This window comes from Cyprinodon tularosa, unplaced genomic scaffold (genome assembly GCF_016077235.1).
Source record: "Cyprinodon tularosa strain WSP-4 unplaced genomic scaffold, ASM1607723v1 ctg675, whole genome shotgun sequence".
Classification (NCBI taxonomy): domain Eukaryota; kingdom Metazoa; phylum Chordata; class Actinopteri; order Cyprinodontiformes; family Cyprinodontidae; genus Cyprinodon; species Cyprinodon tularosa.
In genome coordinates this window covers 359,045-379,221 of record NW_024039424.1, presented here as the reverse complement: position 1 = coordinate 379,221, position 20,177 = coordinate 359,045, and the positions used below count along the sequence as shown (strand labels likewise).

At 36.7% G+C, this 20,177-nt stretch overlaps 1 protein-coding gene and 1 pseudogene across 1 annotated transcript in view; both read left to right on the top strand.

Annotated features, from left to right (window-relative positions):
* The first annotated feature begins 7,175 nt into the window (after positions 1-7,175).
* On the top strand, positions 7,176-9,583 carry LOC119771489 (annotated as a pseudogene).
* A 1,284-nt stretch (positions 9,584-10,867) lies between these two features.
* The window catches only part of ahrra (aryl-hydrocarbon receptor repressor a), a 91,300-nt gene continuing 81,990 nt past the window's right edge, over positions 10,868-20,177 (top strand). The window contains exons 1-3 of the mRNA XM_038267517.1: positions 10,868-11,181; positions 11,577-11,669; positions 12,974-13,155. Of these exons, the coding sequence (XP_038123445.1) occupies positions 11,608-11,669; positions 12,974-13,155 (244 nt within the window). The 5' untranslated portion in view covers positions 10,868-11,181; positions 11,577-11,607. The remainder of the gene's footprint in view (positions 11,182-11,576; positions 11,670-12,973; positions 13,156-20,177) is intronic.

The window sequence follows — 20,177 nt, the reverse complement described above, 5'->3', positions numbered from 1 at the left end:
ATATAAATAACATAGTTATGTATAATATATTAAATTTCTGACTTTATATCCCTGTAATTATTACACACTGTAGCTTTAAGGAAACAAATTCACATTTTAAATAAGTTAGATTTTAGGTGAGAGAAAGTTTCATTTTAGAGAAAAAAAATACATTATAGGGAAACAAATTTACATCTAAAAAAAATTGACCGTTCGGAAACACTTGTACAAGTGCAAAGACAAAACTGCAAGTGGCAAAACCAGTTACATAGCCAAAAACAAATTAACAAAAGACGGCTACACGGAAAGGGAATGTCCCAGTGGCCGGATGTGACGTCACGAATACCCTGACTTGTAGTACAAACAGCTCAATCTGTAGTCCTCCTGCTTCACGTGAAAAGTCAGCGGCGATTTTAGATGGAAAGAATTGCACTGAAGCTGTTTTTCTTAAGTTTATGCTAACCGAACAATGTTTTCAGCCAATTTACACCATTTTGTTCTTCGTGCGGACGGTCTCTGGAACTTTTACGAGACACGGTACAAGGTGGCAGGACCAAGCAGGAGGGCCGAGCTCAATTCGTGGCAGTGGCTGCGGCAGAGCCTGCCATCGGAGTGGCCGTTGTTGCCCGCTGCCGGCAGAGCCTGCCATCGGAGAGGCCGATGGTGGCCGCTGCCGGCAGAGCTTGCCATCGGAGAGGCCGATGGTGGCCGCTGCCGGCAGAGCTTGCCATCGGAGAGGCCGATGGTGGCCGCTGCCGGCAGAGCTTGCCATCGGAGAGGCCGATGGTGGCTGCTGCCGGCCGAGGCCACTTATTCGCAGATAAAGTACTCCGTTCCATCAAGTAAATGGGACATTATAAAAGTTTTAATGCAGTTTATTAAGCAATAACATCACAATAAAAAGAAACCCATAAAGAATACATTTTAATACAGGTTATTAAGCGATAACATCACAATATATAGCCTATATATATATATATATATCTATATAAAACAATCTAGTTAGAAGTACTATAAATAAGGCATTTGCCGAAAAACGGCAGGAAAAATACCAAAAAAATAATTAAATACCAAAGAAAAGTAATTAAAAAACTACATGACAAAATAATAGTGGCTCCGGCCAGTAATACGCCCGGCCCTGCTGCTTGGTCCTGCCACCTGGTCCGTGTCCCGTAAAAGTTCCAGAGACCGTCCGCACGAAGAACAAAATGGTGTAAATTGGCTGAAAACATTGTTCGGTTAGCGTAAACTTAAGAAAAACAGCTTCAGTGCAATTCTTTCCATCTAAAATCGCCGCTGACTTTTCACGTTAGGCAGGAGGACTACAGATTGAGCTGTTTGTACTACAAGTCAGGGTAATCGTGACGTCACATCCGGCCACTGGGACATTCCCTTTCCGTGTAGCCGTCTTTTGTTAATTTGTTTTTGGCTATGTAAATGTGTTTTGCCACTTGCAGTTTTGTCTTTGCACTTGTACAAGTGTTTCCCAACGGTCAAATTTTTTTTAGATGTAAATTTGTTTCCCTATAATGTATTTTTTTTCTCTAAAATGAAACTTTCTCTCACCTAAAATCTAACTTATTTAAAATGTGAATTTGTTTCCTTAAATGTAAATGTGTTTTTAAAAATTTAAACTTTTTTTTTCAAAAATAAATTGTTTCATAAAATATAATTTTGTTTCTTCAAATGTTATTTTGTTTTTTATTTGTTAATGTGTTTTTGAATTGTAAATGTGTTTTTAAAAATTTAAACTTTTTTTTTCAAAAATAAATTGTTTCATAAAATATAATTTTGTTTCTTCAAATGTTATTTTGTTTTTTATTTGTTAATGTGTTTTTGAATTGCAAATGTGTTTTTAAAAATGTAAACTTTTTTTTCAAAAATACATTTGTTTCATAAAATATAATTTTGTTTTTTCAAATGTTATTTTGTTTATTTGTTAATGTAAATTTGTTTGCTAAAATGTAAATGTGTTTTTAAAATTTGTAACTTTTTTTTCAAAAATAAATTGTTTCATAAAATATAATTTTGTTTCTTCAAATGTTATTTTGTTTTTTATTTGTTAATGTGTTTTTGAATTGTAAATGTGTTTTGCACTTCTCAGCCACCGTAGGAAGCAGAACACCAACTTAAAAATAGTTTATAAAATCAGCATATGACTACTAGAGGCAAGGGAAAAGTATTGAGTATCTTTTTATTTTTTTATAGATTATAAGAACATTTGCATTTTATCAAAAATAAAACACAAGTAATTTAATGATACTGTTCTTAGTCTTTTATTGGGATCTTATCTCTTTGTTTTCCTTTAATAATACCTTTTTCAGATGTATTTTTCTCTGCTCACTTGTAAAGTCAAATAGTTCTACTAAGGCAAATAGTATTAGGCTTAGACGTTAGACTTAGACAGACTTTATTGTCATTTTGTTCACATACAGTGTATACAAAAATAAATTTTGTTCAGTACAGCTCTCAAGACATTTCCATTTTTAAAAGTGCAGCAGTGATAAAAGGTAAGCAGCAGTGATAATGTAAACATGCGACTGTATATGAGTTACAGTTTCCAACATTTTCAGTTCTTTATTATTAGCCTAAATGGAAACAGGTGGTTTTATCATGTATAGAATGACAATTATATTTCTATTACCTGATCATTTTAGTCTTCTTATATAAAAGGGGAGTGGCAGCCAAGTGGTTAGGGCATAGAGCTAGGACCAGAGGTTCTGAGTTCGAGTCCCACTCCCACAGACTGCCACTCAGGGTTCCTAAGCAAAGACCCTGAACCCTGAAATGCTCCCTGAGCGCCGAACAATGGCAGCCCACTGCTCCCTAAGGGGATGGGTTAAATGCAGAGGTAAATTGCGCCAATGTGAAATCAATACATTTCAATTGTTATTATATTATTAAAAGCAGCAAAGCTGATCTACTAACCAGGTTTCAATTAAATTGCAGTTTTGAAATTAATGTGAGAGCAGGGGTAATTTATTACAGCATTTTTGCATTCAAGAATATGCAGAAAACATGCTGATTATCAGATCATTCAAAATATCGGGAGGAGAATAAACAAATGTTAAATACTTACCACCCGCAGTGTTATTCAAATCTACGAATGAAGTCTCTGCATCTACATGTAGACAATCTGCATATAAATATGTACGCTAAATGTCTGGCATGAGTGCAATAGGCTATTTAATTTCCCTTTGGGGTTAATAAAAAAATGTGTTAGCTTTATTTGAACTTGAACTGAATGACAGACATATTTAACTAGAAATGTCATTTTTGGCAGGATTATAATTGTTATCATTATTGTTATTTCTTCCAACTTCATAGCTTCCAACTTTTTTCCTTTAACGACCACTCCGCTCCTCCAAATTTTACACCTGGTATGAACTGCCACAATCTTAGTACATGTGCAATTTATTGCTTGCACAAGAAATTTAGTGCTCTTTTGTCCAGATATGAGCAGGTCAGGGCTCAAGTCTGTGTTTTTCTTTGTTTGGATGTGTAGTCAAAGTCAAATTACTCAGTACATCACATGGTCTGATGATGCTCAAGAGTCTGTGCCACAGCAAAAAGCAGGGAACAGCATTGACCATCTGTGGTTTATATTATTCTTTATTATCTGGATTCTTTCAAACTTAATAAAATGTTTCACTGCAATTTAAGATTTAAGAAACACTGCAAAACAAAAAATAATAATATATATATTTTTTAATATGTATATTTTCCCTTTAATTGTGCATGTGAGTAAGACAGTTTGCAAATGGAATAAGGTGATTAACTTTGTGATAAAATTTGAAAAAAAAACAACAACCCAATACCTGTTTTAAAGTGCATAATACCTAATTATCTTATTCTAAGGGCAAAAATCCTTTTCCATAGTCAAATCATCTTGTTTAGCAGCTTAAATGAAGAACAAATACTTATTTTCACTTTGCATCATTCAGTTATTTGTAAGGAAACAAAACTGAATCTTTTCTTTTACTTTCAACACATTATAAAAAAGAAGCTTAGCTCTGTTTCAATTGCCCTACTAAAGCCTGGGGCAAACCTAAAACAGACCAGCTACCAATGCTACCAAGGCCTTTTAAAGCTTTGGTTGCATTTTCATACCCTGATGAACAGTTTTTTACCAAAGAAAAATAGACAACTATATTAAATCAGATATATCTTTACATTTATCTGGTCTAAGTGCAAACGTTTGGTTCATCTATTAAGGCAAGCCTTAAAGAATATTTCTCCAGTAGTATTTCTGATTTATATGTAATAAAAAAATATATATAATTTAAACCTCACCAAAAAAATATTCTAAATAAACAGAGCAAAACACCATTATAGTTCTTTTGAGAAAGTACACCCCAGAACTTCCCCTGTGTGTAAAAGTTGGGATTCTACTTTAAAAGCAGATATACTTTTGATTCTGTGATGTATTATTTAATATAAATGAGTTAATGTGGCCATTTCTTTACAAACGTATTCTGCTGGTCCAAAGTAGTATGCTATCAGATTCCTAAACCTGGAAAGAATATTTCATTTATAAAGAGTTCAGCCTTTGAAAGTTAACATTAGGTATGAGGTAAAGCCTGCGAGTATCACAGTATAACATCCAATATTTTTCACCCCAATTTTCTGACATTATAAGTAGATATATGTGTTATTAATAAACATTTTCTCCAAAGTTCAGTTAAAAAAAAAACATTTGAATGGAGTACTAATGGTCAAACCTCCCTCTTACTCTTATAGTGTGTTCACACCGAGCACAGTATCAGCGGTTATGTCCACCTGAATCCGGGGAGTTGACCGCTTCTCATTTCAGATGGACCTTGAGTTCAATTCAGTTCAGTTTATTTATATAGCGCCAATTCACAGCACAAGTCATCTCAAGGCACTTTACAGTTCACCCAGATCATGCAGTCAAATTGATTTAAAGTTTTCTATCTAAGGAAAACCAGTTGATTGCATTGACTTGAATGCAATCCCTCACACTAAGCATGCATTTAGCGACAGTGGAGAGGAAAAACTCCCTTTTAACATGAAGAAACCTCCAGCTGAATCAGGCTCAGTGTGAGCGGTTATCTGCCGCTGCGCTCACTGCAGATCACATAATCAATTTGGAGGAGCTTGAGATTACATTTGCCAGCAAGTTTCTACTCAACATGGTGGACAGAGAATTTATCAAACGTGCCACAGAGCTTGTTTTGCTCTTGCATCCTCCTCTTCCATAGGGATACTATGTAAATCCACGGCTTTCACTGCGAATGCCCCATAATATTTGCTTGCACATAAAAGATTCTACTTAAATTACCTTTTCATGTTAACCTAACTTAGTGGAGAGACCAATGTTTGGAGGAAGCCTCCAAGCTCTTTGAAATCCTCCTTCAAGTCTTTCCATGCTCAACTCCACTGTAAAAATCTTCCTATGAGTACAAAGTCAGGGTATGAGTTCCCTGTACGTGCAAACCTACTTAGCACCTTAATACATCACAGACTGTATCAACACTCCAGACCACTCAGGTCTTCTGGCTCAGGACTGCTCTGCATACCTAGAACCAGAACTAAACATGGAGAAGCAGCATTTAGTTCCTATGCTCCACATATCTGGAACAAACTTCCAGAAAACTGTAAAAGTGTTGAAAGCCTGTGTTCCTTTAAATCAAGACTAAAAACACATTTGTTTAGGATTGCCTTCGACTGTTCTAGTTAAACAGTTCAACTGAAACATCATTAGTTCAACTTTCTTATTTTCTTTAGTCCAACTGTTTTTAATGTTCTTTTTTGTTTCTGCATATTTAATTTTATTTATTTATTTATTTATTTATTTTTCTTCCTACTTGCTTTGATTCTGTTTTATTTTCCTATATTTTTTCATGTAAATCACTTTGCATTGTCTTTGTACTGAATTGTGCTATACAAATAAATTTGCCTTGCCTTGCCTTGCCTTTGGAAAATTAAAGTTTGTCTGTTTGTGCAGTAGTCAATCATTTTTTGTATACAGTAGTTTTGAAGCATCAACTTCGGCTACATAAATGTTAATAAAAATACATTTAAATAACTATTTAAAGTTTTAATGTGAAGGGTTTTGCGATATCAAATTAATAAAAGTAACTTTAAAGGTGGTCAGGTCCTATACAAACAGTTGTGTGTTCCTATTATCGCCATCTGCTGTACTGAAGGTGTAGTGCAGTTTGTCACAGGCTGAATTAAATCTGTGTCCCTAGGCCTTTCAGAGAAATGGGAAAAGCAGAGTGACACATTTCCAAGTATTTCCATTACCTGAGTTAAATAGATACTGGGGATTAAATCCCAGGGCTTTCAGTGGAAAAAGGGACTCCATTAAATTAGTCAAACTTTGACTCTACATTGATTATTATTGCTTTACACAATATATAATCTCTAAGAATTCTTATTTTTTTTTTTACAGTTACAAAATTAAAGTTGATTTTTTATTTTAATTGTTTTTTTTTTTCAGAACTGTTGGTGGATGTTTACGTGTATGTGGGATGGCAGGAGGGACTTTCTCCAGGGGCCCCTGATATGATAGAACCTCCACTGCCACCAAGTGAGTACAAGTCTATTATTTAAGGAAAATGGTAGTTTAGTGGTGATTTTTTGCCAAGCCAAAGATCCAGTTAAAGTTCCTTTAAGCCACTAAGGCACTGGGAAAGGCAAAAAGAAGGTTCAATGTCCAGTCTTGATGATGGTTTTGGATGGTTTATTTTCTATTTTTGCCAACAATTAAAGAGTACAAGCTTTTTATTTTGTCCTACCTCTCTTGCACTGGTAAAAACTATAGGCCCCAAACCCAAAACGCTGGTTCTTTCCAATCACAGAGGAACGAGGGACTTACCCGCTCCAGCCGGTGAACAATACCTCCTTAACGACCAACCCTTAACAATCATAGACAGGTTTCAGGTATTACAGGAGACAATCCCCCCCTTAATGACAATCCCCCCTTTAACGACCGACCCCTAGAATCATAGACAGTTTCAGATATTACAGGCTAACGATGGAACTAACGACCCATTCATCGGTTTCTATTGCATGTTTCCAAGCGATACAAGGCGTTGTCTATATAAGACTCAAGCTCACTGCGGATCCAGACATTTGAATTGAGAAAGCTTCCTGGAGAGGTGGCGAAACGTCTTCAAATCTTGAAAACCAAGTCCAGTGGATATTTTTTGAATTTTTACGGAATGACTATGACCTGGATGACTGAGAACCTTCATCAGCATATTGCACTCCATTTTGGGAAAGACACCCTCGGAATAACGCGTGAGTACGAGAAATTGCTTAGGAAACTTGCAGATTATAGGAATCATCTACGTTTCAATTTAAGATGTAGACAGCAAGGTCTCGTTCCCAACAGTCTAAGACTGAAGTCTACTATCAAAGGACACAGGGCAGAAGAGATTCTTAGGAATGCGCACAAAAAGCTGCTTAGTGAGAGGATTAGACAGACTCACTTCACAATTGAAGCTATCTCGCACAAAATAGATCAGACAAGGCAGAAGCTATCCAAACTTCTCCCCGAAACCTTGTTTGAAGAAGTTGCCATTTTGGTCAATAAAGTCAAGCTTTCACAACATCATAAAACAAAAGAAAGACAAAAAGCCAAATTCAAAAGATTACAACAGAAAGCAGCATTTAAACAAGAGAGCAACATGACTCAGGAGGATAACATCAAGGTTGAAGACAAGTGGGTAAAAAACCTATCTAGCAGACCACTGACAAAACCAGAGATGGATGTACTGAGTAAAGGCCTGAATTTTGCCATTGCTCCACAAGAAGTACCCATTGTGGAACTAATCACGACCACTGAATCGGCCATCAGGAACAACAACCTGGCTGAAACGGAGGCAGAGCAACTCAGAATGAAGGTAACAGCCACCCTGTCCAGCGCCAAACCACCTCCTTCCAACCTCACACCCCAGGAAATGAAAGCCATAACATCCCTGAGCCAGGACCAAAGCATCACCATATTACCAGCAGACAAAGGAAGATGCACCGTAGTCCTCAACACCTCAGACTACCAAGACAAAATTATCACTCTACTGAAGGACACTGATACGTATGAATCCTTGAAAATAGATCCAACCAGCGGCTACAAAAAGAAAATAATAGACTATCTCAAACAACTTGAAAAAGACAAGGTAATTAACAGCACAGCCTATTTCGATTATATCCAGGGGAGGAAATTCCATGCTTATATGGACTTCCAAAAATTCACAAAGAAGGGGCACCACTCAGGCCCATTGTCAGCAGCATTAACTCAGTAACATACAACATTGCTAAACAGCTTACTAATATCTTAGCTCCCTTGGTGGGGAACACACCACATCACATAGAAAACTCCAAAGACTTTGCCAACAAAGCCAAACATTTAAGGATGGCTCCAGGAGAAACCCTGGTATCGTTTGATGTTACTTCACTTTTCACATGCATACCTATAACAGAGGCAGTGGAAACAGTCAGGACACGTCTTGAACAAGATAGTGATTTAAACAACAGGACTAATTTCACTCCGGACCAGATCTGCACACTACTGGGCCTTTGTCTTTCCACAACCTATTTCAAATTCAGAGGTAATTTTTACAGACAGAAACATGGCTGCGCAATGGGATCTCCAGTATCACCAATTGTAGCAAATCTTTACATGGAAGAAATGGAAAAGAGAGCTTTAGACACTTTCAATGGAATACCACCAAGCCACTGGTTTAGATACGTGGATGACACTTTCGTCAAAATACAGCTAGAAGAAGTGGAAGCTTTCACCAAACACATCAACGCTGTTGACCGCAACATCAAATTCACCAGAGAGGATGCCAAGGACAACAAACTACCCTTTCTGGACTGCCTGGTGAGCATGGAAGGAGATGGAAGCCTAAACATTGAAGTTTATAGGAAACCTACTCACACAGACCAGTATCTTCTTTTTGACTCACACCACCCACTGGAACACAAACTCTCAGTCATCAGAACCTTACAACACCGGGCAGAACATGTCCCCACTAAAACAGATGGGAAGCAAAAAGAACAGAAACACATCAAAGATGCTCTCCGAAACTGTGGATATCCAAACTGGGCTTTTATCAAATCAGCAAGGAAATCCAAAAGACACGCAACAGAAGACAGCGATGTTAAAATTAAACGCAAAAACATCACAATCCCTTATGTTGCTGGAGTGTCTGAAAAGCTCAAGAGGATTTTCTCCAAACACAAGATCCCAGTACATTTCAAGCCAAACCAAACCCTTAAACAGAGGCTAGTGCATCCGAAAGATAAAACCCCCAGACCAAATATGAGCGGAGTGGTATATGCTGTTCAGTGCAGTGAGGAATGCTCTGATCTTTATATTGGAGAAACCAAACAACCTCTCCACAGACGCATGGCCCAACACAGAAGAGCGGCCACCTCTGGACAAGACTCCGCAGTACACCTACACCTTGTGGACAAAGGACATTCTTTTGAGGACCAGAATGTCCATATTCTGGATAAAGAAAATAGGTGGTTTGAGAGGGGCGTGAAGGAAGCCATCTATGTTAAGAGAGAAAAACCAACTTTAAACAGAGGTGGTGGACTGAGATTCCAGCTTCCAAAAACATACAATTCAATCATAGACATGATCCCTTCCAGATATCACCAAACCCCCCACCCCATCACAGAGGGAACCACTTCATTTATAACCCATTCTCTGCAGTTTTTTAAATTTTATTCTGGGTCTAAAAAAAAACAAAAAAAAAAAAAAAACAACAACAACAACAAAGCACTGTTCCTATCCCGCCCCCTGGTAAATTTGGTCTAAAACCACCACTGCCCATTGCGGTTTTTTAGGTCCCAGACTCAAAACTATACTAAGAACTCATTCTGTTGATACTCTAATTTAAACCCATCCAGGCACCATGGTGCATTATGTGTACCTCAGTGTTGCTGGAAGCTGAAGCCAGTAAATTACTCCTCTAAAGACTCCCTCTTTAGTCCAGCATCACAAACTGTTTGATTTTAAAGCTCCCTCTTGACTGGAGTGGAGCTTTAGGAGCCCAGTCTGTCCTGTTGGAGTGACTGACCCACCCTGCCGTCCCTTGGTCCCTCCCTCTGTCCCGTGTGTGTGTGTGTGTGTGTCTGGGTGTGTGCACGCGTCAGTTAGCGCGACCAGCTTTAAACAAATGGTGCTTTCAAGTACTGCTCGAAAAGATAGTAACCGATACATGATCGACTAATTCTCGATTATGTAGGCTACTTATGAACTTTACATAAAGAAAGCGCTTATATTAACTAAAGATTTACAAAGGGACTTCAGCTATTGTGAATGTTTGACATTGCAAAATAAAAGAAAAAAAAAAGTCGCTGTATGGTTGTTTTGAAAGCAAAGAGTGAAACTTAAAGATTTTTTTTTTTACTTATAAGTTTGAAAGGGGAAACATAATCAAAAATGCACAAAAAATTGGAATGGCGTATTTTATTTTACTTCAATCCTGCCCTTAAATGCTAAAACAGCTTCCTTGCATATTAAACTTTGTATTACTTACAGTAAGAAAGCAATAGTTATAGCTATTTATAACCCATATTCACCATCTAAGCATTCACATATATAGTAGGTATATGCTGCACAGCTCTTAGGACGTTAACTTTAAAGTCATTTTAATTAAATAAATTAGAGTTTTCTTGTTTTGATGTTATTATGAGTAACATAGTTGTGATTAGTTGATAATATATTATGTATTTTTGTCCAGATAATTCAAGTCAACTTGTTTATATGTGTTTAGAATATAATGTTGATGCTCAATCTAAAATTTACGGTCGCTGTAAACTTTAAACTACAACAAAACGATTTTTTCTTATTTACGGACTTGACTTGAACGCAGCATAAGCTCCTGTTTTGTGTGTGTGCGCTCGCGTCGCTGTTTGCGAGGCAGCGAGTTGCGTGCGAAGAACTCGACATGTCATTCAGACGAATCCGCCACCTGAAACGCGAGGAAGTCAAGGCGACTCAATCGAGTATAAAGAATCAGCCAACATCTGCCTGCGAGCAGAGCGACGCTGATGAAAACATCAGCGCGGAGCTCCTGCAGGAACCCCGGCCGCTCGGATCGGATCTATCGCTGCCCGGAGCCGGTGCACCTCTGCCAGGCGCATCTCTGGCGCATTTTAAACTGGATGTGATTCTGGAGCCAAATCGATTCTGGATTTAATCCAAGAGTGTTCTGGGTTAGTTTGATCATCCCTTTCATTTTTTCTTTTTTTTTTTATTATTGCTTGATGATTTCTTTTAATAACAACCATCTTTTTTCTCCAGTTTTTAAAGATGCACTGTTAACATTATAACCAGAGAGTTTTGATTGATAACTTTTAATGGGGAGCTTTTAAAATCAATCATCAGATAATTTAAGCCTGATATATTTAAAATCTTCTGCAACTTTTAAGCTGAAGTTGCACCAATGCTGTGCAGATTTGATCACAGGTCAGGGCCTGACCTATGGGGACATAATATACTGCAACATGTTGCTTTTGAAGCTGTCATCCTACACCTGTAGGCCCGCTGGAAGCTTCTCCCTCCAGCCTTTGGTTAAAGCAGCTCTAACTTGCCATTGTCTGATCCGCAGCGCACCTGCTACCTCCACGGAGCGCAAGATCATGATCCCACCAGGAGACTGCATGTATGCGGGCAGGAAGAGGAGGAAGCCCGTCCAGAAACAGTTAAGGAGTCATGCTGGATCTTGAGCTTGTATTAGATAAGCACTTGCATGTGCGTAAACTCCTTTAGGCTAGATAAACTTAATCTAAGCTTATAACTTATAACTTACAGTAAAAAGGGAACAAAGGAAACACTTTTATCATTATCTCTGGATTTTTATTGCTTATCATTAATAGATAAGATTATAGCATTAAACTCTAACTTCTTTCTTTAAAGTTATGAGGTGTGAGGGGGGTTAAATTAGGTTTCCAGAGTTAATTATTTTCTTTTTTTTTATTTTGGTGACTTTATTTGATGAGGAACACACATTTGTCATCCTAATGGAAGATATGAATAGTGAAAAGTATGTTTTATAAGTTATTAAGGAAGTGGTAGTCTTTTTTTTTTAAAAGAAGGAGAACAAAAAAAAAAAGCCTTTGGCGTTTATAAAGTTTTCATGATTGGCTCTGCCTTTTGCTGCTGATCTGAGAGGAAATCTTCGCCACATCAAACCACTTCTCTTCGTGGACCTTTACAGCTCCTAAAAATGAAACAAGCGCATCAGTATTCTGGTGTTTTTGTGGTTGCCATAGATTTTTTTTTTGTTTTTTTTTTATATGTTGGTAAAGTAGCAAAAAAATAAAAAATAAATCCAACCTAACAAAAAAATATATAGAGAATTTAGACCATGGATTTAAGACTCCTTTTTTCATTTTTTTTTAGAATATATTTAATTCTGATTCTTTAGAAAAATGTGGCACAGCATAAGAAATCCCTCCGTTTGATTCCAGCTCCACTGAGACATTTCATGCAGTCTATCCACTAACTTTATTGTGGGGAAGCATTTGAAAGGAGCGAGTGCTGCAGTTTTTATTTTATTGTTTCTGGAGCTTTTTCATTCCTTTACTTATAGTCGAAAGTGAATAATAAATGTGGTTTTATGGCATATTAGAAGTCCTTGTAGGCCGTATGGTTTTATGAAGTCATCTTGCTCTGTATACTTTTGCAACCTGCTGAGCTTGCCATATTAGAGACTTAATAAAAACTCACCTGCAAAGAGCGTATTTATACATTTTATTCCTAATTGTAACTAATATTTATAAAGACTGACAAACTGGATATATTGTATCCATGTGATGTTAAAGAAAGTAACTTAAATTCAATTTTAAATAGATATGTTAACACAAAAAGTTTAAAATAGGTTTAAAGTTCAACATTGCTCCAGAAGTTTTGCAAAGAAAATAGCATTTTCTGACACCTTGATTCCAAATGAACCCACATCTACATATCAGTGTCCTCTTATCTCTTCTGCCGTCTCGCCCACAGGAAGCCGTCGTCTGCCAGTGAGAAAAGCAACCCGTCCAAGCGGCACAGGGACAGGCTCAATGCTGAGCTGGACCGGCTGGCCAGCCTGCTGCCGTTCCCCCCAGATGTCATCTCCAAACTGGACAAGCTGTCCGTGCTGCGCCTGGCCGTCTCCTACCTCCGCGTCAAAAGCTTCTTCCAAGGTAAAGAGTGGCTTCAAAGTTTGTTTTCATGCTGCTGAAAGGGTTTTGCTCCCTGACTGAAGGAATGCCAAAGTAACTACCGTGAATTAGTGTGTTAATATGATCACAGTGGATGATGGAGAGCATTTTTCAGCTGATGAGGATTGTTGATTTCATTTTATAATTTTCCAACTTTGCACCCCATTTTTTTTTTTTAGAGTGCAAGGTTAGCTCCATTGCAAAAACATTTAATCAAGCTGAAGAGGATGAGTCATGAGTTTAAGATGGTTTCTAAATACGAGAATAAAGTTGGTCTGTTTATACGGCTTAAATCCCCGCTGCGCCTTTGTTTACTTCTGTTACATGTTAGTAGAAAGTGGGGCTGATTCCAAGTCTTGTTTTCCAACCCATCTGCTGCCCTCCTCCTCCTCTTGTTTCTCCACCATGAACTTCAAATATTCATGTGCTTCTGAAGAGCGTATTTAGTTGCCGCCGGCCTTAACTGCTGCTTTATTAACACAAATGCTGGATGTAAACAACCGAAAAGCTTCATCTTTAAGTTTCAGAATAAGAAACATTAATAACTGATCATTTATGAGGTTCTCATATTATGATAACTTTGGCTGAAAATACCATAACATCAGGGCGTTATCACAAAGATTTAAATCTACACAGCATGGTCTAATTAACCAAATTAATTAACTGACAAAAATTAATCAGAAGAAACAGGCGGCGCTACTTAAAGTGCAGCTTTATTATATGTTTTTCCAAAAAAGTTAAAAACAAACCACTGGACTTTTTTTTCCAAGTTTAAAGTCGTAGCGAAATCATATTTAAATGTCAAATCATTCTGGCTTAAACATGTATATGAATGTACTCTTTATCAGACCATAGTGTCCCAAAAGTTCTAAAATTTCTATAAAAAAATCTTATGCAGGCCAGTTAGTTATGCGTCAGCTTGTACACCTAAATTCGGCCAATCATATATCATCGATCATCTGTCAATTAAATTTTTTCCAGACATAGCATTTTGATTCGTATCTCGCAGCTGATATACGCAACGGTTGAAATAAAAAATAATAATAATTTCCTTTCCCATTGAGTTTCGTCGCAGTGTTTACAGGGATAGACGTCTGTGTCTTCGGCAGGCGTAGAGCTAACAGAACTGGCAGCATTGCGAGGCAAGGGCTCAAACATGGATGGCTGTAAGCCTTCTACACCAAACCAAGCTTCTGCCGCCATGGCGTCCTCTTCCACAACATCTTTGTCCCCGATTTCCTCCTTTAAATAAACAATGTATGACGGAGGAGACTAATCCACGACTTCTGATACAAAACTCTCCTCCTCTTGCATGTTTCCTCTGTCCATAGCGTTCCTTGACAGTGTTGTTGCTAAGTCACCAATTTAGTGCTACTTGGTCGCAATGTAATTTCCCATTGGGAACCTACTAGCACTAAGTTGCTAACTGGTTAGCAAACCAGCAGACCAAACTTGCTTGGGAATCTTCCACCAAAACAATCCCGCCCCCTTGATAAATGACCAATCACATTCACTTTATTCACTCGTGTAAAGTCGTGCACCACAAGAATTTGGAAATGCAATGGTTGGAACGGCTATTTCCCTACGACTTTAAAGATGTTTCGCTTCCCATCCAGGAAGCTTTCCCAAATTCAAACTGTCTGGAGTAGTGTGGAGCTCCAGGCTTTATAGATTAGCACAACAAAGGCCTTGTTTTGGCTTAGAAAGCATGCAAATTGAACCAAAACAGGTCCACCACTTTTTAATGGGGAGTCACTCGGGTCGTTATTGGTCTGGCTTACAGGCGCAATGTTTTGACCTCCTGCATGATGATGAGGATTGAGGTGATAGTGGGAAGGAATCAATTCTTGATTATATGCATTCCTTATGACCGGAAATCTTCAGAAAACAGACAGATTGATCTTTTTATAGTTATTAAAAGGAATGCAATGCATTTGCAAAGCGTATTGACTGAGTTTAGGTTTTGTTTACCTGCGTTTAGTTATCATTCAGTTAGTCATTTCCTCACCTCTCCTGTACTTCATTCAGGTAATTACAATCCCCAGTTCCTTGCTGCAGTTATCATTCTCCCAGTATTGAAGCTCAGGTTCCAACAATGTGTCACTGGATTCTCTGGCTGCTCCTCATGTTTCCAGGTGTTTTTCTCTTTGTTTTACTTTGTCTGCTGTCATTTCATTGAATAAATCACTTCTAAATGATCACGCCTGCCTCCTCCTTTGCTTGGGTTGACCAAAGACTGAATTAGCCCTTTTTCCAGCCAGCTAGACAACTGCACTACATATTAGATGAAATAATCCAGGCCTCTTTGAAGCTTTCTCTGTTGTAGTCAGAAATTAAGGACTTCAAACTGTAGGAAATGTAAAATGGAAAGTGTTCGGCAGTGAGAAGCAGTAACTTTTTACAACCTGGGTATACCTTGGTGACTGGGCCATGTGGTAATGCCTAAGGCAGATAAAAGGTTTAGAGGACAGGGGAAGCCAAGGTCCTGCGAAGTTCAACGCCTACGGAATCAGAGGGGTGAAACAAAGTTCCCATCGTTGGTTCTGAGAAGTCGCTTTGGGGATTTGCAAGCTTTTTTTGTGCTAAATGTTGTGCTCCCTGATCTCCAGTGTACTCCTAATCTCCACCATCCGGTTCCTTGGCAATGACACCCAACAACTGGCTTCCTGTTGGCTTCTTCCCTCCCACACACATTCACACCTACACACCGCTATATACCTGAACGCTCATTTAGCTTAGCCAGCACGCAAAGTTGAAGAACAGGTGGTAATCTGAGTAATCATGGGTTCATGGAGAGATAAATAAAGCTTTTGCTTACCAGGTGTAGGGTGATGCTGAGGATTGTCCAAGCAAATGAAGCGCTTCCAAGGGAATTCTGGAAAACTCCTCAAGTCACGAGCATCAGTTGTGCTGTTAGGGATTAGACACCAATGGGGATTAGGAGAAATTGTTTTTAGCTCCGAGCAAAATTATGGAAACACTGTAAGCATTAAGAAATATGTATCTGGCTCTCAGCCCATATTTGTTTACTCCCCCTCTGCTGTTATTAGTGGCAGGAGTGACCGGCTTATCTGACCTTTGATGCTTCACAAATGAGATTAATTAGAAGGAAACATGAGGGATTTGGTTGTGTTTACATCTGGAGGCTCTGCAGGGCCTCCAAACGATCAACTGCCTTGACCCACATCACCCCCCCCCCCCCAAAGTAGTTTTCAAACACAAAGCAAAGTTGGCGCATTTCTACATATATTTGAGATGAGCAGCAAGTACATGTCCACATCCTTCCTGTGGTTTCCAACAACAGTCAGAATTGTCTATGAGTCACTGACAGAAAATATGACATGAAACCTGCAGCTTTAGGTTTCATTTGTCTTTATGAACAGTTTCAAAGAGGAAGAATCCCACTTTTTTTTTCTTTAGGGTGCAGTTATCCGCTTTGTCCAACAGGGGAGTGTGTGAGGTTGCTTGCAGGTGGACACTTTATTGACTGGCTCAGTAGATTAATTTTTTATGGAGAGGAGAAGCGCGTTTAAAGTCACAAAGCAGGAACTTTTTTTTTTTTTTTTTTTTTTTTTAAATCCAGTCCTGGGATTTTTTTTTACAAGATGTGACACAGCAACAGTGCTCACCTGTGTACTTTGTTCAATTATACCTCCAGGCCAATGAGTGTATGTGTAAATAAAAGCCAGCAATGGAAAGTTTTTATTTTGCTTTTATCTCAAGGAAATCACTCCGTTTATGACGTGTTTAAAAGTGCAGCATACAGTCACCTGGAATTATCTCATGTGGAAAAATGATCTGAGACAGAATAAATTGAAAGGTGTGGAGGATTTCTACAAATATACTTAAATATATAAGTATTATTAGTTATTGTAATGTGTAATATGGTAGTGAATTATAAAGAATACAGCGATTGTGAAAGTAAGATTTATTTACATTTACTTTCCATGAATTTTATGCTTGTTTAACTGTAAAAAAAAAATAAAAAATTAAATTAAATTTTACCAATGAATTTTTTTTTTTTTTAAGCATTTTTCTTTAAATACACTTTTTCAAGCTTATTTCCAGTTAGGTGTATTTATACAACATCTGGGCTGTAATTCCCCATCTGCTCTTTAAGATCACTAAGTACTACAGTATTTACTGTAGTTATTATTCATTTAGGGCTATTCTCTCCTTTCCATTTGCACTAAAAAAAAATAGTGGAGCTTATATTGAAATTGATGTATATAAAAAGTAGGCAATAATTTGTACAAATGACTGACTTAAATAGTTTTTATTATGTTTAAAGGTCCTTAAACTTGAGGTTGGGACCCCACTTGAGATGTTTGATTAATAAATGAAAAGTTTAAGGAAGTTTTAAGGATATCTCCAACAAAATAAAATCTACATATTTGAAATAAAAGCAACAGTTTTGTGGTTTTTCAGAAAAAAAACTCTGTTTAACTGACTCACTGCTAATGCTTGTATATTTAAACCATAGTTATGTTAAAAAAGTCTTCCCCACCATTATTTTTATGTTTCAGATCATATAAAAAGTTGATAAAATCATGATTCTACCTTGACTGGTTTCATAAAAAACAAGCACATTTAAAATAAAAAAAACCTTGGGCTGGATTATGCTGTTTGAACTTGTTGTCATAGAAATGTCTTTGTAGTTTCTATTTGTTTATTTGGTTTTACCTTTTAGAATGTATTTACATAAATTAAACACCGAAATGAAAAAAAAAAGCAGAGACGCTGTGAGTAAGTAATTAAAATTAAGTAATTTCCCTCTGGGATTATTAAAGTATTTCTGATTCTGATTCAGATTCTGAGTGTTTTTTTACTTTTATTTTCGGTAGTCTTAGATTAATTAATGAAATGTAGACAGCGAAGGAAAACACATCTGATACGTTTAAACCAGGAAAATGTTTTGGTGCCAAAAGTGCAAATTAATAGATATCCGTCGAAACTTTGAAATCACAAATAAAAAAAACCTTAAGACCACACGCTAAAGGGCTGGGAGTCTTCTCTAACATGCCACCCCCTTAAATGAGCATAATGAAATGCGGTGGCTTCAGATACACAGATCTAATTCTAGCTAACCCCCCACCCACCCACCCTATATTAGCCGTTTGCACGCAATGCATCTAAAAACAATGTCCAACTTCATTAGGTTGCCCTCTGCGGCCTTCATGTGCTTGTGTTGTGGCCACAGTTTCAATGGAAGTGCAGCGCGTGGTTGGTTTGTCAGCTGCAGCCAATGGCTTCCTTCCTCTCAACAAATGTTTGTAGAGTTTATAAAACCTCGGAAAGTTTAAGGTTCTGCAACTGTATCTTACAGAAAGGCACTAAAATCCTCCCGTAAGATAGTGATCAACAGACTCACATTTGTTGTTGTGTGGGAGAAAGAACAAACATTGACAAAGTAACAGTTTGCTACAGTAAAGTGTTTGACTCCTGTAATAGTTATAAGCTGATCTACTGGAAAGACCTGATTTTCATCAACACTGGAGTTTGCTTATTGAGGCAGCCTTTTATTTGACAGTAACCCATTTGTGAAATAGTGTAACCAGAATCTAGTTTCAGTGGTATTACCTCGAACCCTAATTTATTCATATAGAGCAACATTATACATATATATGTATAATATATGTATAATATGTATATATATATATATATATATATATATATATATATATATATATATATATATATACATACACATGTGTATATATGTATATATATATATATATATATATACATATATGCACATATACATATATATGTATAATGTTGCTGTATATATATGTTTACATATGTATGTATATATATATATATATATATATATATATATATATATATATGTATGTATAATGTTGCTGTATATATATGTATACATATGTATATATATATATATACACATATGTATATATATATATATATATATATATATATATATATATATATGTGTGTGCATATATATATATATATATATATATATATATATATATATATATATATATATATATATATATATATATATATATATATATATATATATATATATATATATTTTTTTTTTTTATTAATCAAATTATTTTCATTTTTTTACACACATAACAAACGGGGAAATTGAAATGAAGATAAATCATTTGGAGTAGGCTATATTAAGTTTTATTTTAAGCATGTGCATAATAGATTTATTTTTATTTTTATGTGGTGTAAAAAATTGTGACTCTTGTCCAGACAAATCAAACTGTAACTAATGTTCACATTCATATTTTTACGCATCTAGTTTGCATTAGTTTTCCATTAGATTTTGCATGTGCTTATTAAGTCTAAAGTGCATTTTTTATTTCAGCTGGATGAATAGTGGGAAACGGTCAGATATCAGTGAGAGTGCCTTTTGGAGCAGATTCAGTACATTGGTTATTGCCTGGCCACCTTAATAAACATTTCCTGGCTACGCCTCTGCGTTTAAGATAAAAAAAAAATGTCCTTTTGTCAATATGCTCTATTCAAAACTTCTCAAATAAAAAAGTCTGAGTTGCACCTGGTTTGATTTCACAAAAAGTCTTTTTTAAGTAACCTTTTGCTATCTGATTATTAATCGATTAATCTAAAAAATAGAATAATTGATTTGCAAAACAATTGTCAGTTGTAGCACTGATATATTTTAACCTTAAACACTGCCTTTAAAACAGATCTGAAGCATAAACACCTTTGGTTTAAATTTATCCACATTGAGCAGGAAGTTCTCTTTCTCCTCACAGCATCATGCAATGTAGGGTGAGAAAATGGAAAAGACACATTCACCTCTATAGAAAAGAATATAAATATACAACAGTAACATTATTAACAGGTGATGTCAATCAACTGTATGCAGAGTAGATACAAAATTAGTTTCCTTGAGCTGTTATCTGCTTGCTGAGCTATAATAAAAGAGGAATAGAAACACCACAGAGCCCACAGACTCACGCCAGACGAGCACTCTGTGACGTCAGCAAATAGACAGGAGA